Source organism: Rhincodon typus, chromosome 2, assembly GCF_021869965.1.
Source record: "Rhincodon typus isolate 14 chromosome 2, sRhiTyp1.1, whole genome shotgun sequence".
Taxonomy (NCBI): domain Eukaryota; kingdom Metazoa; phylum Chordata; class Chondrichthyes; order Orectolobiformes; family Rhincodontidae; genus Rhincodon; species Rhincodon typus.
The window spans coordinates 135,165,283-135,183,205 of NC_063333.1; the positions used below are offsets into that span (position 1 = coordinate 135,165,283).

The 17,923-nt window shown below is 39.6% G+C and overlaps 1 protein-coding gene across 1 annotated transcript in view; it reads right to left on the reverse strand.

The window, feature by feature from the left end:
- The window catches only part of exoc2 (exocyst complex component 2), a 279,000-nt gene that overhangs the window by 135,725 nt on the left and 125,352 nt on the right, over positions 1 to 17,923 (reverse strand). Inside the window, exon 11 of the mRNA XM_048609069.1 lies at positions 10,265 to 10,383. Coding sequence (XP_048465026.1) covers positions 10,265 to 10,383 — 119 coding nt within the window. The remainder of the gene's footprint in view (positions 1 to 10,264; positions 10,384 to 17,923) is intronic.

Below are 17,923 nucleotides of genomic sequence, written 5' to 3' on the forward strand. Positions count from 1 at the left end.
AGGAAAGGGTCTAGGCCCGAAACGTCAGCTTTCCTGCTCCTCTGATGCTGCTTGGCCTGCTGTGTTCATCCAGCTCGACACCTTGTTATCTTAAAGGAAAGACTGAACGTGTTTTATCAGCCATATCCTTTATAGACACCTCAGTTACCAATGAAGTGTGACTCTATGTTCACTCTAATTTCTTCCTCAACTAATGAGGTCAGATGTGTTTCTTTCAGTGGCTTTCTGCAACATTCACCCGATGTGATTCTCCCATCTCACCCCAAGACGTACAGATATGCTAACCTACTGATTTTCCACCACTTTCAACTACCTTGAGGCTGCTAAACAGCACATCCACTGGTATGGATCTTTTCTTTTGAACTTAACTTGCTTCTGGACTCTCATGCCCCGAGTCATGAAACCTCAACTTAGTGAGCACTTCAGCAATCACCTCACCAGGAAGCTTCTCTAGTGACACGAAGAACCAGACTACCAAGGGGCACTTGATCAGCGATAGTCAGGTCACAGTTGCTCAGTTTGGGTTCTGCCAGGCTCCTGATTTGGTTACAACCTTGGTCCAAGCATGGATAAGATAGCTGAACTCCGGAGGTGAGGGGAGGTAATATCAAGGGCAGCATTTGCCCAAGCACAGAATCAAGGAACCCTGGCAAAATTGGAGTCAGTCAGAATCAGGGAGAAAACATCCTCGTAGAAAGCAAGATGGCTGTGGTTGAATTCAATTATCACAGCTCCAGGACATCCCTGCAGGAGTTCCTCAGGATAGTGTCCTTGGCCAAATATCTTCAGCTGCTTTCATCAATGATCTCACCGTCATAAAGTCAGAAGTGGGGTTGTTCGTTGTTGATTACACAACGTTTAGCATCATTTATCAGTCCTCAGATACTGAATCAGGCAATATCCAATTGGAACAATGCTGGACAATGTCCATGATTGGGTTGATAAGTTAGAAGTTACATTCATACTACACAAGTGGCTAGCAATGAACATTTCTACCAACACAGAATCTGACTATCTCTCCCTGACAGTCAGTGCTTTTTTCAATACTGAAATCTCCACACTCGACATCCTGTGAGCTAGCAGTGACCAGAAACTGAACCAGGCCAACCACATGCCTACAAGAGTCGGTCTGAGGCTAGAAATTCTGTGGCGAGTGACTCATCTCCAGTCCCCCAAATGTCTGACCAGCACCCATAATAAACAATTCAGAAATGTGATGGTATACACAGCACTTGCCAGAATGGGTACAGCTCCAGCAAGAGTCCAGAAACTCACCACCACCCACGACAAAACAGGTCACATGATTGGCACCCAAAACACCACTGTAACATTCAATCCCTTCACCACTAATGTGTAGTGGTAGCATGCACTCGAAAAACCCATCAAACGATCTGCCAACAGAACTTCTGAACCCATGACCTTTACTACCGAGAGTGTAGCAGATGAATGGACATACTACCAACTACATGTTCCCCTCAAAACTACACACCATCCTGACTTGAAAGTATGACTGCTACGCTGTCACGATTAAGGGGTGAAAGTCCTGAAACTCCTTTGCTAGTTAACAGCACCTAAAACCCAAGGAATGGAGTGGTTCAAGAGAACAGCTCATCAGTGATTTCTCTTGTACAATTATGGATGGGCAATAAATTCTGTTCTAGCCAGTGTAATGGACATCATAAGAAAAAACACAAAATAAAAAAGGTCAGGTCTCCGGAAGAAGTTCCTAGGAGCTTTTTGTAGGTCCATGCAGTTAGGAATCAGGAGAGGTCCTGGGAGACAGTAGGTAAAGTATTGTAGCTATAGCTCAGAATAATTCCTGGACCTGGGGAGGGTTCAGGACAACCTGGTGAGCCATTAATAGTTTAGTGCAACAGAGAATGGGGCAGGGGAAAGACACCCACAAGCAATATTTGCTTGGTGTGGCCGAGTAAGATCAGACTTCAGAGAAACAGAGGAACACAAGCTTGGAGAAACTAGCTTTTTGTGAAAAAACTGGAATTGTGCATGCAAAAAAGTATTTAACTTCAGTTTTCAAAATCCAGGGCTATGCTGTCCAAGGAAAGGAGGGTGAACTGCAAAGACACGAGTGGTCCTTGACGGAGGCTTTTGATGGAGTTTCAAAGCATGATCTGCCAAAGTGAAATCCCTTGTGACGTTTCAATGAGATTCAATGATGTTCTATGTCATTAACATCTTGGGTACTGCAACAAAAATCTGTGGGATCTGACTTGATCACATTTGCTATCAGATGTTCTCTATGCAGCATTCAACTAGACTTCGCCTGTTACCAATATTTACATCACGTTAATTCTTTATGTTAGAACCTAGGTCATACAGATTGTTATTCAACTGGGAAGAATGTGTTGATAATCAAGCCCTACTTTTCCACAAGCTGCCACAAATATTTAACTATACAATTAACTACCCAAGGTAATCAATTTGCATGACAGACCCTCGGGATAAATGCAATTCAGACCAGGTCTTGTCATTTTCAAGAAAATAACTTTTTTTTGTGAATAAATTAACCTTTAATGAATGGCAAAAAGTGGATTACTATTTTACTACTATGCGATTTAAGTTATATCCTTTTAAAACATTCAACACACATGCAAAAATGAAGCGGAGACAAAAGACAGATGGTTTGATACAAATGTTACGAAAAATATAGGCAGGGATAACAAATTCTGTAGTTCAAAAGTCCAGACTAGAACAGTGGAGAGTTATTTCTCTCAATTCTTTTGATGTCAGTATGATGACAGGACAGTGTCTGCAGAGCGATGGTCAATCTATGAGTCAGTAGCTAATCTGATGGATTTAGGTCTTTTCTTGTTTTCGAATTCTTTACAGTTTCTAGATTTTTAAATGTCTTTTTACTGAGACAAAGGGTGAAAGATACTACCGGTTTCAGACTGCTGCCGGTACAGGTGTAACAAACTGAATCTGGATGAATCCGAGCTTTATCATTAGGCAGTTATTTCTTAACTCAAAGACTCTTGGTGCCACTCTGCCTCAAAGTAACTGTTTTACTGCTCCAAAAAAGGAAAAAATATATTTGTGCAGCTGAAACACACAATCCCACTTATTCCTTAAGGTGCAATAACAATACGCCACTGGTACTTTTAGTTATATAGCAATCCAACTTCCATTTTTCAGTTTATAATCCAAAAATATAAGATCCCACAAATTATAATATTTTGTAGACTGGATATGCTGTTCTAACTTGCCATAGTAAAATTGATTGTTTATAACCTTGGAAGTTTGTGGCTTTATTTTCTTACTAAGTACATGGGATTCCACACTTTATCAACTTTTAAAAAATTGTTATCAATCCCTAGCCAGACTGTACTATGAATTTGTCAGTCCAGTCTGGGATCCTGAGACGAACAAGATTTTATCTCACTTGGAAGCCTTACACAGTGTTAGAATTGGACTAAGATCTCACTCATAATAGTTGCAACTTATATTTTTCTCTTTTTATTTCTCCTGGCAATTAGCAGCAAAATTGAATCAGAGTTAAATGAATGGCAGGCAAAGAAGATCGTTGATCTCTGCTCATGCAATGAGAACTACCTACTGACAGGTTTCTCCCAGTTGGGAGACCCAAAATTACAATGTGCCGATGCACAACAGCTAATATGGAATTTGTTTTAAATGGCTAGTGAATTAATTCATTTATAGAAATGAGTTTCCCAGGGAGCTATTTCACACTAAGTAATACCATGTTTGCAGAACTACTTGTCTTTAAACTAGATTTTTCCCATTTCATACGCGAATGGTTTGGTGGCACATTTCTTTTATCTTCAGTAATTCCTTGAAATTAGTAGTATTGATGATTTGCAAACTTCAGAGAGATAGGGAGGACCTAAAGCAGGAGAGAACTGGAAGTGATGTTGCTAAAAAGGAGAGAGAGAGAGCACGCGAGAGAGAGAGCGCGCAGGGAAGGGAGGGAGAGAGAAAGAGCATGAGATAGATCACACCTCAGGACAGCCAGCTCCAGAACTCTGTCCTCCCTCGCCCTCACCAGTCCCCACTTTCAGAGCTCTCTTCCCTTCTAACTCCAGGGGATGAACCCCCCTCATCCTACATTCAGCACCCCTCTCCCCACCACTGAAGCCCAGTTCAAAATTGTGCATGCATCCCTGCACATGTGCAGTGATGCATTTGTGCATGATGTCACAATTAAAATCTGTGATAATGTCAATGATTGGACCGTGCATTCACCAGTGAGCATACATGCATAGTTGCCCTAAGCTGCCAGTGTCAGCAAACACTGCCAATTCATAAAACACATTGCTCATCTGTGTGAAAAGCAGAACATATTTTTGATTTAACAACAGCATTCTGATAATTGTGCACTCCATTCATGTTGCTACTGCATAGTAACTGTGAAACAGTTTGCTTCTTCTACTGGTCAAACATTTGAGATACTGATCCCTTCTTTGCGGGCAGAAAGAACACAGGACAGATGTTGTGTCTTTTTCCAACTTAAACAATTGACAATGAGTGACTGGTTCATTTTGTTTCTCAGAGCAATATGCTGATCAGAGTCAGAGACAATCTGCACCATTTAAGATTTAAACAATGATAGTTAACCATCAGTCATTAACTTACATTCTCCATGGCCACACCTATACCAGTAAGAATCAATTTGTCAACCAATCAGCATCCTCCTCTCAAAGTATGAATGTTGGTGTCCCCATAAATTTATTTTCTTGTGAATTGATCTGTTCAGTGTAGGAGGAAAAGCTTTGGAAAAATGTGTGCATTTTTAGCGATACTAAAGTTCTCTGCTACCAAATGACTAGTTTAGTCGGTCATTCCCTTTCCCTCTCTATCTCTTTCTTTACCCACTTTTATGCTACTCTATCTATTTTCTTTTAACTTATCTTCTTTAATCTTATTGTTTAAGATAAACTGTGGTCCCATCATTCTCTAAAGATTCAGATTCCTTACTGTCCTAGCCAAATCACATCAGCTCTCAGTTTCAGGTATTCTCGTGACAAAAAACTCCTGGGGGAAAACTGCTCAGAGATTAGCTCTAGCATCATCTAGGCCAACATTCTGAAATTTTCCAAATAACATATTTTACTGAAAAAAGAAATCTAAAGCACATTCCCAAATTTAATGCCAATGTGAGATGTTGATTACTAGTCTGGAGGGAAATGAGAGAATTCAAAGAATAAGAACAATTCCTATCTAGTACAGGCATTTGCTTCTCGGCAAGCACATCAAAATATTTCAAAGATCAATGAAAGACACTGTTTAAATGCAAATCCTTTTGTATCTTAAATAGAATAGCGGAGCAGAGAAAAGAATTATTTCAAAAAATGGAGGGTGCTCGCTGTAATTAGGGTGAACAGAATAATACAACTACAAAAGTCACAAGGTACTTGATGAGTAATTGACTCCATTTGGCACTACCCATTTTTTTGGCTAATTTATCACTTATACACTTAAAGCATTTGTTTCACTGAAAAAAGTCTCTCTTTGTCCCTCTTGAATGGCCATTCTTGTTTGTCAGGCATTCTTGTTACAACAGCACAAAATAATTGATTATTTGAATTGTATCTTCTAAACTTATTTCTTCAGCAATGAGTACTGTTAATTATGTACAGTCAGCAACTTCTAACAAGAAAGCACACTCTGAATTGCAAGTTGTGTACTCATTTGTACGACACTGCACAGTTACAACATTTACACATTAATCACTAATTTAGTCTAATAATTCAACTGAAGTAATTAAAAGTATTCTTTTAATGTTGTGATAATTGTAAATAATGTCCAATCATCCTTTTCTTTTGAGAACATAAATAAGTGTTGAATCTCTTTCCTTCAAATTGTGAAATAGTTTTAGATGTTAAAAACGTGATTTAAAATAAATTCTATTTATGTTTCCTCTCAATCTAATCCTTATTTCCCTCTCTAGTTTCCATCCTGTAACTGATTTGACAGTGAATTCATCCTCATTCCTTCTTTATGCTTTCTCAGTTTATACCTCAAATAATAGGATCAGGATACCGGGTTGGTCCCAGCATTCACCCAAGGTTCTCCTGGATTCCACCTACAATAGTTTTGTGTGCAAAATATTGAATCAAATAATCAGTTATGACCAAAACCAAAGCCACGCCAGCAGTGTTTTTTTTTCTCCACTGGGTACAAAATGATGCATCATTCATTTCATTTCTTTAAATATATTGGACCAGAATTTGTTGAAACATGGCATCTTGTGCTGTACTACACTAGCCAACTTACAATTGCAAAATCAATCCTCAATATCTTATTTTGACTTATTCAATACTAAGGTGCCAGATCCCTCAATATCGAAAAGTGCATACTAAAATTGTCCTCTGGGTTAAACAGGAATCTATGTTGTGATTTTATTCAGTCCCAATAAAGCATTGATCAGGAAAAAAGAAATAACTCAGCATATGTCCATACAAATGTGATCCTTAATATTCTATTCAGACAATAATAAATTACTTTACAAATATCTCTGAATTATTGGACTGTTAAAATGATTTAATTTGGAGCCAAAACCACTCATCTGAATAAGGGTCACGGGACTCAAAATGTGAAATGATTTTCTCCTCAGATGCTGCATAACTTGCTGAGTTTCTCCACCAATTTCTCTTTTTGTTTGAGATCTCCAGCATCCACAGTTCTTTGTTTTATCACTCATCTCAAAGATGCAATGTGGCTTATACAGAAGATTCTAGTTAAGGGTGGAACCTATTGCTGAGCCCTTGAAAATAACTGCATTAAAAAAAAAAACTGTAATATTTTACTGCTAAAACATTGAGAGATCATGGGGAAATTTCTGTCACAGAACTAACACAGAATCCCCCACTATCAATATTTTTGGTGGTTGTCATTGACTAAAAACTGAGCTACACCAGCGATATGCATACTATGGCTATAAGAAAAGGTGCATTTAGCTATCATATAGCAGAGGAGCAGAAGTAGGCTATTCAGCCCATCGACTTCTCTCTGCCATTCAATGAGATCATGATCATTATCAAGTCTTTTTCCTCATATACCTGGATTCCCTTTAATTAAAATTTGTCTATCTCATCCTTGAATATAATTAATAATCCAGACTCAACAGCCCTCTGTCATAAACATTTCTACAGATTCACAACTCTCCGGAAAGAAGTTCCTTCTTATCTCTATTTTATATATGCAAACTCTTATTCTGAGATTATGCCCTCTGGTCCAAGATTCTTTAAGGATAAACAACCATTCTGCATCTACCCTGTGAAGTCCTCTAAGAACTTTGCATGTTTCAATAAGTTCACCTCTCATTCTTCTACTTCCAATGAGAACAGGCCAATCTACTCAACTTTTCCTCATAAGTCAGAATCAGCCTAATGAACTTTCTCAGGAATATCTCCAGTGTATCTTTAACAAAAACAGAAATTGCTGGAAAAAAAAACTCAGCAGGTCTGGTAATATCCAGGGGAGAAAAATCAGACTTAACGTTTCAGATCCTGAAAAAGGGTCACTGGACCTGAAATGTTAACTCTGCATTCTCTCCACAGATGCTGCCAGACCTGCTGAGTCTTTTCCAGCAATTTCTATTTTTGTTTGATTTCTAGCATCTGCAGTTCTTTCACTTTTTTTTGGCCAGTGTGTCTTTTCTTAGATAAGGGGCCCAAAACTGTTCACAGTTTCCAGCTGTGGTTTGAGTGGATCCTTACATAGTTTTAGCGAAACTTCCCTGCTTTTATACTCCTTCTCCTTTGACATAAAAGCCAGCATTCTATTTGCCTTCCCTATGATCCACTGAACATGGATGCTAGCTTTTGTGATTCATGAATGAGGAGTCCCAAATCCATCTATTCTGTAGCTTTCTGCAGTCTTTCTCCATTTAAATAATATTCAGCTCCTGTATTCTTCCTGCCAAAGTGCATAACCTCACAGTATTGTCGAGCTGTCAAAATTTTGTCTACTTAATTAATCTGTCTATATCCCTCTGCACTCTGTCATCCTCACCGCTTTCCTTCCCACCTATTTTTGTGTCATCTGTAAACTTGGTTATAGTACATTCACTTTCTTCATCCAAGTCACTAATATAAATTGTAAATAATTAAGGTCCTGGCACTGTGGCACACCACTAGCTGCAGGTTGCCCTATGCCCTACATAAATTAGTAATTTCAATTAATCTTTAGACATGTATGCACTCATTGCTCTTGAAGGGACTGGAGCATCTCAGAACCTCAGTAGTGAATATGTTATGAATAAGTTGTGAATCTGTAGAAATGTTTGTGACAGAGGGCTGTTGAGTCTGGATTATTAATTATATTCAAGGATGAGATAGACAGATTTTAATTAAAGGGAATCCAGGCATATGAGGAAAAAGACTTGATAACGATCTGCTGTTCCAGGTTATATTAGCACACAAATAAATTGCTCCTATTTGAAGAAGAAAATAAGTTCAGAAGAGCTATTAAACCAGTGATGACAAAAAATACAGAGCAGTAGGATTTAAGTTTCAGAAATATTTAAGTTTATAGCATTTGCTGCAGCATATCATGGAGTAAAAGCCACAAGTCATGTAGAACAGTCCTTGAGCAACACTTGTTCAGAAGCACTAATCATGGCACTGCTGGTTTCCCTATTCCCCCATTCGGCCTGCCAACTGATCCACAAAAACGGAAAAGAAAATTAAACAACAGCCTGCTGTCAGCGAGTGCTTCAATTATACCTCACCAGAAACTGGTGAATATGGCTGCACATACTGCTACACAAGAACCCTGTGAACTCAAATGTTTATTTGTTAAAAATGAAAAGTCACTCATCCTGCTGCAACGAAGCTGAAAATCCACTGCATGAAGTAACTTAATTTTCCTTTAAGATACCATAATACATGAGACTCTAACTGCTGAAAATTATTGAGATAATTTTAAAAAGAACATATTCATGATCTACAGTAGGATGATTCTTTCTTACAAGTTTTATAGGTTTATAGTCACAATTGTTCTCAAAATTTATTCACGAGCTGTTACTGCCACTTTTTGCCCATCCCTAATTGGCCAAGGGGCATTGCTGTGGGTCTGGTAAGGATGGCAGCTTCCTGGCCTAAACAATATTAGTAAAGCTGATGGATTCTTCAGACATTTGGCAATGCTTCTTGGCTATCATTAGACTCATAATTCCAGATTTTTTTTTTTAAATTGAATTCAAATGCCAACATTGGTCATAGCAGGAGTCAAACATTCTGGGTCCCCCGAACATTAACAGTCGAGCAATAATACCACTGGACTATTGCCTCCCCATGCTCCTTATTTATCAAGTGATGGCAATAGATTAAAAAGCTTCAAGCTTCAGAAAATAAGAATTGAAGAACCATTTTCCTGGAGCTCTTGAACATCACTGAAACCCCACTATCAACATCCTGGGTGTAATCATTGACCAGAAACTCAACTGGACTTAGCACATAAACACAGTAGCTACAAGAGCAAGTCAGAAGCTAGGAATACGGCAGTGAATAACTCACCTCCTGACTCCTCAAAGCCTGTCCACCATCTACATGGCACAAGTTAGGAGTTTGTTGGAATATTCCCCACTTGCCTAGACGAGTGCGGCCCCAACAACACTCAAGAAGCTTGACACCATCCAGGACAATGCAGCCCGCTTGAGTGGCACTACATTCACAAGTATCCACTCCCTCCACCACAAATGCTCGGTAGCAGCAGTGCATACTATCTGCAAGATGCACTGCAGAAATTCTTCAAAGATCCTCAGACAGCACCTTCCAAACCCACGACCACTTCTATCTAGAAGGACAAGGGCATCAGACATATGGGAACACCACCACCTCCAAGTTCCCCTCCAAGACAGTCACCATCCTGACTTGGAAATATATCACTGCTCCTTCACTGTCCCTGGGTCAAAATCCTGGAATTCCTTCCCTAATAACATTGTGGGTCAACCCACAGAAGGAAGACTGCAGCAGTTCACCACCACCTTCTTAAGGGCGACTGGTGATGGACAAGAAATGCTGGCCAGCCAGCGACGCTAACATCCCACAAATGAATAGAAAAAACTCTTCTCTTATTCACAGAAATACAGAAAGCCCTCTCAGAAACCAGACCATCTTAAGACTATGACAATACCATTATTCTATAAAATATATTAGATATAAAACAAGACAGATCCGGTAGCCTGTTATATTCTTCATCACGAACGCAGTCACAATATTCTAAAGACAAATATTTAATTCCTTGAGACTAAATCTTTAAAATATTAAAGTAAACTAACCTTTTTGTCCTTTGACATACTTCTCCCTGCAGTTCTGCATCAGTTGTAGAATCCATTTGTGTTGAGCCATGATACACTGCCAGGCAGGCTCACCTGGTGCATGGAGATCAGATAGATATCTGTAGCCAATGTCAAAATATAATGATTAAAATCAACTGTAAACTGCAAAACCATGACCATTTTCATTTTGAGCCAGGTATGACTCCATATAACAAACATGGTAAGAGTACACAATACAGAATTCATGAGATACAGCCCGAGGACTGATTGGACCAATAGATGATTTTTAAAAACAAAATATTCACTCATGAGATGTCAACTGGTTTGGCCAACATTTATTGCTTTTTTCTAATTGGCCTCGAGAAGATGGTAGTGAGCTGCCTTTTTGAACCCAGTGCAGTCCTTTGGATGCAGGAACACCCAAAGTGCTGCCAGGAGGGAGTTCCAGGATTCTGAATCAACAACAGTGAAAGAACAATGCTATAACACCATGAAATATAGGAGTAGAATTAGGCAATTCAGCCCATCAAAACACTCTGCCATTTGGTCATGATTAATTGCCTATAATCTTTGATCCCCTTACCAATCAAGAACCTAGCTATCTCTTGGGAGATAGCTTGGGAGGGGAATTTTCAGGTGATGATACTCCAGTACCAATGTTTTAGAGACAGCGCTTTGGAAAATGCTGTTGAAGGAACTCTGACAAATTAGTGCATCGTATTTTGTAAACAGTGTACACTGCTGCCATTGTGCACCAATGGTGAAGTGAATAAGTGTTGAAGGTGGTGGGTGGGGTGCCAATCTAGCAGGCTGCTTTGTCCTGTATGGTGTTGAGTTTCTTGAATGTTGTTGGAGCTGTACCCAAAACAGCTCCAGATCTGTGCCTTGCAGATGGTGGACTAGCATTTTGGAGACAAGAGGTGAGTGACTCACCACAAAATTCCTAGTTTCTCACCCGCTCTTGTAGCCATTGTATGCATATCGCTGGTGTAGTCAATGACAACCACCAAAAATGTTGATAGTGGGGGATTCTGTATTAGTAGAGGATGATGGTTGGATTCTGCCTTGTTGGAGATGGTCATTGCCTGGTACTTGCACGGTGCAAATGTCACCTGCCACTTATCAGCCTTGAATGATGTCTAGCACATGCTGCATTTGAACATGGGCTGCTTCAGTATCTGAGGCGTATCTGAGTGGTGCTTAAATTTCACAATCAGCGAACATTCCAATTTCTAACCATATGATGGAGTGAAGGTTAGGAACTCCTGCAGCTGAGATCATTGACTTCCAACAACCGTAACCACCTTCATTTTCTTAGGTATGATCCCAGCCAGCTGGATGCTGCTGAGGGTTCGCAATACATCATAGATGTCCAGCTGTGAGCTGTTACATGGATTTGAAATCTGTCTCATTTAGAACACGATAACCCTCCCCCATCTGTTGCAAACCAGGTCTAGTATCTAAGCCCTTTAGGACTCAACCAGTTTGATCAGTAGTGGCACTGCTGAGCCAAACTTGGTGATTCATACTGAAGTCCCCGAACAGGTGTACAGTCTGTGCCCTTACCACACTCAGTGCTACCTCCATGATATGGTGGATAATAGTGAGAAGTGCAAACCAGGAGATTTCTTTGCCTACGTTTGATCTGCTGTCATGAGGCTTCATCAGGTCCAAAGTTAATGTTAATATCTCACAGGGCAACTCCTTCCTGACTGTATTCCAGCAGGCTGCCAACTGTGATGGGTCTGTCCTGCTGGTGAAACATGACATACCCAGGGGTGGTGATGGCAATGTCTGGGACATTAAAGGTATGATCTGAAGTATGTGCATGGTTGAGCTTCGCAGGCTTGTGAAGAAATATTGGAGAATCATTTGAGGACTCCCTGATAAATGCTCGAATTAGGGTTACAGCATCAATGGAAGTGAAGAATGTGTTTTGAAGATGATGTTAAGCAATCGTGGGAATGGGCTTGGTTGCACAGTTTGAGACAAAACTCAACATGCAGCAGGACACTGATGCTGTACTGAACCTGAATGAGAATACATTATGATAAAAAGGAAATAAAACAAGAGGCTGAAAATGCAGAGATTCTGACAAATGGGATGATTTCAGTTTTGTCACTGCAGAACTGCAGAAACCCTGGTACAGAGTGACTTGACTACAGGCAGACAATGATAAGCACACCTAAAATTGTGAATTGTTAAGTAGTAGTGAATAGGTAATAGATGTTAAAGTTCACTCGCCATTCCTGGAGTTTATAATAGTGAGTAGCAACATATTGTTTAGGAACGGAAAGTTAAGAATGGAACTTTGGATCATACCAAAAATGGCCTTGTGGATATGGGCCAAGGAATCTTTCAGAAGTATTCTCAAAGAATTGCTCCCCTACCATGACCTACTAATTTTGGGACAGAAGGGTTTAAAAAAAAAAAGTTTTTGCCAAGCTACTCTTTCTAACTTTGTGACAATACAGATAAAAATCACAATATCTCAGAATTACTGCAGTACAGAAGGAGGTCACTCAGCCCACTGTGCCTGCACCAGTTCTCTTACCTAGCCCAAAGTTCCTTATGTCATGCCCTCAAATGCATAAATTGAACCTGCCTCCGACAAATTTCCAGGAACTCCATTTCATATCCAAACTACTTGCTGTGTGTTAAAGATTTTTTTTCCACATATCACCCCCACTTGGTTCGCACACCAATTCAAATCCATGCCCTTATTCGGTTTTTTTTATGGGCAGGAATTGCTTCTCTCTATCTACCCTATCCAGCCTACTCTCGATTTTGAAAGCCTCTATCAAATCTCCTCTCAACTTTCTTTTCTCCAAGGACAATGGTCCGAAATTCTTCAATCTATCCTCATAACTTAAGTTTCTCATTCCTGGAATTATTCTTGGAAATCACATCTGCACTTTCTCCAATGCATTCATATCTTTTCTGGATTATACACAATATGCCAGCTGAAGTCTAACAAGAGCCTTGTACAGGTTCAATACCTCCTTGCTCTTGTACTCTGCCCCTACTAATAAAGCCAAGACACTATATCCTTTATTAACTGCTCTCTACACCCGTCCTCGCATCTTAAATGATCTGTGCATCTATAGTCCACGTCCCTCTGCTCCTGCACCCTCTTTAGAATTATACCCCAGTTTACACTGTCTTTCAAAGTTCTTCTGAACAAAGTGCGTCACCTCATATGCATTGAACCTCATCGACCAGCTATCAACCCACTCCACCAACTTAGCAACGCCTTTTTGAAGTTCCACACTGTCCTCCTCAGTTTACAGTTCTGCCAAGTTCATAGCCATCTGCAAACTTTAGAAGTGTCCCCTGCTCACAAAGATCAATATCATTAATACAGAGCAGGAAATGCAAGGGTTTCAACACTGACCTCGAGGGAACTCCACTACAAACCTCCTCCAGTCCACAAATAGTTTCATCAACTGCTGATGCACTCAGCTCTCATTTTCCTGGCTTCAACATTCTTATTTTCCCTTTTTTATTTTTCTCGCTCCTTTCAGATTACCTCCTGCAAATCAGACGGCAAGAAAGGAAAACTGGAAAGACGGTCTTCATCAGAACTTTTGACAGTCTGTAAGCAACCAATTCAGAAACACATTAGAGTCTGGGTCACCTGCTTGCTCCTTCAGCCACAGCCAGTACATGCCCTGAGAATTTCAAACCCTTTTAAAAAAATAAATGAACATTTGAAAGTAAAATATTTACTTAGCAAATTCGCCTCATTGACAGACAATGCACCTTTTCTATCTCCAAAACCACCTGAATATATAACTTTATGTAAGAATAACACCTCAGAAAATGTTCAATAAATTAACTCTAAAAATACTTAACATTCAGTTTGATTCTCCGAAATCTGCACATTCAATTAGCAATGTTCCAGCATTCTGTGAACTTTACTTCCTACCAACTCAGACTTTAGGATGTTTACAGCATTATTTTGCATGTCATCCAAGTAGTTTTAATGACAAGAAGTGGCTGAAGAAAGCGCTCATTTATCTAAACAGTGCACAGCCAATGTTCACACCTGAGTTCTGAGATTAATGCTAATGACTTAACACTTAAGCTAAATTTCCCTGACCCACAATCAAGACCATGATGTTGGATTGTCTGTCCAACCCAAAAGACTAGCTAAGTTTTCAGAGTATACCATAAACTCCGCTTTCTTGCTGAATAAACAATTGCATCATCTCAGCATCATGCTTAACCCAGAACTAAGCTTCAGATCCCACATCCTCAATAATACCAAGACCATTTATTTCCACCTTCACAGCATTGCCTTCCATTACTTCTACTCAAACATTCCCTTCTTTTCCAGGCACGGTGACTCCAATGTCCTCTTGGCTTGACTTTCATCCTCCATCCTTCATAAATCCCAACAAAACAAATTTAAACTGTTTGCCTTAGTCTTCAATTCACACCTCTGTCCAAGCATTATTTACAGCAACCACACATCATGCCCGAAACTGTGGTTCTCAGTCTATGCATTCTCCAACATTTCATCCTATCTTTGGCGGCTGAATGTTAAGTTGCTTCAACAGTACTCCCAAATTCCTTTAAACACCTAGCCTTCAGAAGGCTCCCAAACTCTTACACAGTTGTGTGCCTTTGCTACACAGATTTTTTTTAAAGTGCCTTAAAACATTTGCTACTAATGTGCATTTTGTAAATCCAATATTTGCCATGGTAAAAATACGCTTATCCTTTATTTTAAAAGCAATATTTTTGGAGGCTGGAAATCTGAAACAGAAACTCCTGGGAATATTGAATAAATCAGGAAATGTCTGTGGAGAAAGAAACAACGTTATTGTTTCAGGTCTGTGACTTATCAGAAGAATTGTTAACTCCATTTCTGTCTCACAGATGATGCCTGACCTGTTGAGTATTTCCAGTACTTTCGTTCTACTTGTTCAATTACAGATTAAGTACTTAACTTCACTCAACTATTGAATAGAGGAGACCGGGTCAATGAACATTTTCAAGGCATTGGTGGATAGAATCTAACAAGGGAGACAAAAATTATTTTTTTTTTGGGGGTGGGGGCGGTGCGGGGTTAGGTGGGAGTCAGGAGTTGGGCCCACAATTAGATAACCAAAATCTGACTGAGTGGTGAAGCAGGCTTGAAGGGCCAAAATGGTCTACTCCTGGTAATTAACATGTTTTACTGTTCTTTCCTTCAGTTAACTAACATTGTAAATGGGTTCCTAATCAAATATAATCTCTCTCCTGTTTAAAACTGCAATCTTTACACCCTCCTTGAAAAATCCCACTGTTTATCACTTTAGCCATTCCTCTTCAATGTAAATCAATGTCCTGTCATCCACAAAATCTACAGCCATCTCTGGCCCACTATTCATTCGGTTTCTACCACTGCACAGCACTGATGTGGCCGTGGCATGGGACATCCTCATTTCTGTGGTCATAGAACACTATCCCTCCTCATACGCTTTGCAATTTTTGACACAAGTGACAAACGCCTCGCTTTGATGTCCAGAAGTCTGCAGACCCAAAGCAAAAAGCTCTATTCATACCAATAGAATTCTCCTTACTTGAAATGTTGAATACTAATCTGATCATTTTTATTCTAAACTTGTAATATGGGTTCCTAAAATACAATGATGGGTGTGCAGTTTCAAATTCTGCAGTATTGAGGAAGTAACTTGTAGAAACATAGAATGCAGGAAGAGTAGGCTACTCAGCCCTTCTGGCCTGTTTCACCATTCAAGATGATCACGGCTGATAAATCAACTCAGTACCCTGTTCCCACTTTTACCCCCATATCCTTCGATCTGTTTGGTTCCAAGAACTATATCTATAACTTGCTTGAAAGTCTTCAGCGTATTAACATCAACAGTTCCTGTGGCAGAGAATTCCACAGGCTCACCACTCTTCAGGTGAAGAAATCTCTGTCTGTTATCTGTCTATTATCTCTGTCTGAAAAGGCCTCCCTGTTATCCTCAGACTGTGACCTCTGATTCTGGACTCACTGGTTATCAATTTCTGACTCAATACTTCCTGTTTGAAAGCTTACATAGATGAAATGTATTTTAAATACATTCTTACGTAATAACATGCATAATTTTGCCCGTCTGCACTTACAAGTTCAGCAACCAGGACCGAAGGTGTTAAATTATTGACAGTTATTGCAAATATACCCAGGAGCTACCATGTGAAAAGAAACATGAACATCATAAGGCAGCAGTCCATACTTGTAAATTTTAATTATCATACATGTGATTATAAGGCCATATCAACGTAAGTGTCATTAAAAGGAAACCTCTAATCCTGCTGAGGAAGGAAAAGTAATTATTGAACTTAGCCCACCAGGGTTTATGTCAACTGGAGCATGCATAGCATGTATTTATTTTCACGCCCAGAGGAGGATTTGGGGCTTTACCTTTCTGTAGATATAAGCAGGATGTTAACATAAATAGGTTCGACGTACTTGGGCTCAGATTGTTGTTGTTCTATTCATAGCATTGCTATTCATAGTGGAGGTCGCAGGAAACAGTAATTTCCATACATTGGACTATGATTACTAAACTGAAATTAATCCGAATTTTGATGATTTTGGTCTAAAAAGACTGTTGAAATCAGAACTGGATTTGTGAACGTATGAAATAACATACATTTCAACTTTGCGTAAATGATAATGCCTTCCAGTATCAGCCAAGGAATAGCACCTTCCATATTTTTAAAATGGATTTCAAACAAACATTCAAAAATACCAAATTTCCTTGTTTCTCACCTGCAATAAATTCACAAGTTTCCTCAAAGTAGTTTTAATCTTTCTCACAATGGTGCCACACAGCGCCAGAGTTTGCCACAGCAATGATTCTAACATGGATTAAAGATTGAATTCTAAAGGGGAGTAAAAGTGATATCAAGAACACAGCACTTAGGAACAGAACAAGGCCATTCAGCCCATCAAGTCTGCTTTACCATTCAAATGAGATGAAGATAGCAATTAACGGTGGGTTGGCATGAAAGAACTTTCATAAAACCAGAGCCAATGGAAATCAGGAGGAAACATTTCCACTACTGGTAGCCATTAACAGCTCAAGCAAAAAGGCCAGAGGCCCATAACACAAAAGCAGAAGTTGGCCATTCAGCCCATCGAAGCTGCTCTGCCTTCACTGGGATTATGGCTGATCTGGTAATCCTCAACTTCACTTTCCTGTCTTTGGGCCATAACCCTAAACACTGTTACTGATCAAAAATCAGCCCATCAAGCTTTGAATATACTTAATGATACATCCTCTACAACCCTCTATGGTAAAGAATGCCACGGATGCACTAACCTCAGAAAAATATTCCTCCTCATGTGTCTTAAACAGGTGACCCTTATTATGAAATTATGTCCTCTATTCTCAGAATTGCCCACAAGGGGAAACCACCTCACCACAATCACCCTGTCAAGTTCCTTCAGAATCTTGTCCACCACTAAAAATCGGCATACAACAGGGAACCAGTGGTATATCTGGACTTCAGTAGAAGGCACTCGACAAAGTGCCGCACAAAATGCTGCTGCATAAGACAAAGGTGCACGGCATTACGAGTAATGTATTAGCACAGAGAGAGGATTGGTTAACTAACAGAAAGCAGAGAATGGAGATAAATGAGTGTTTTTCTGATTGG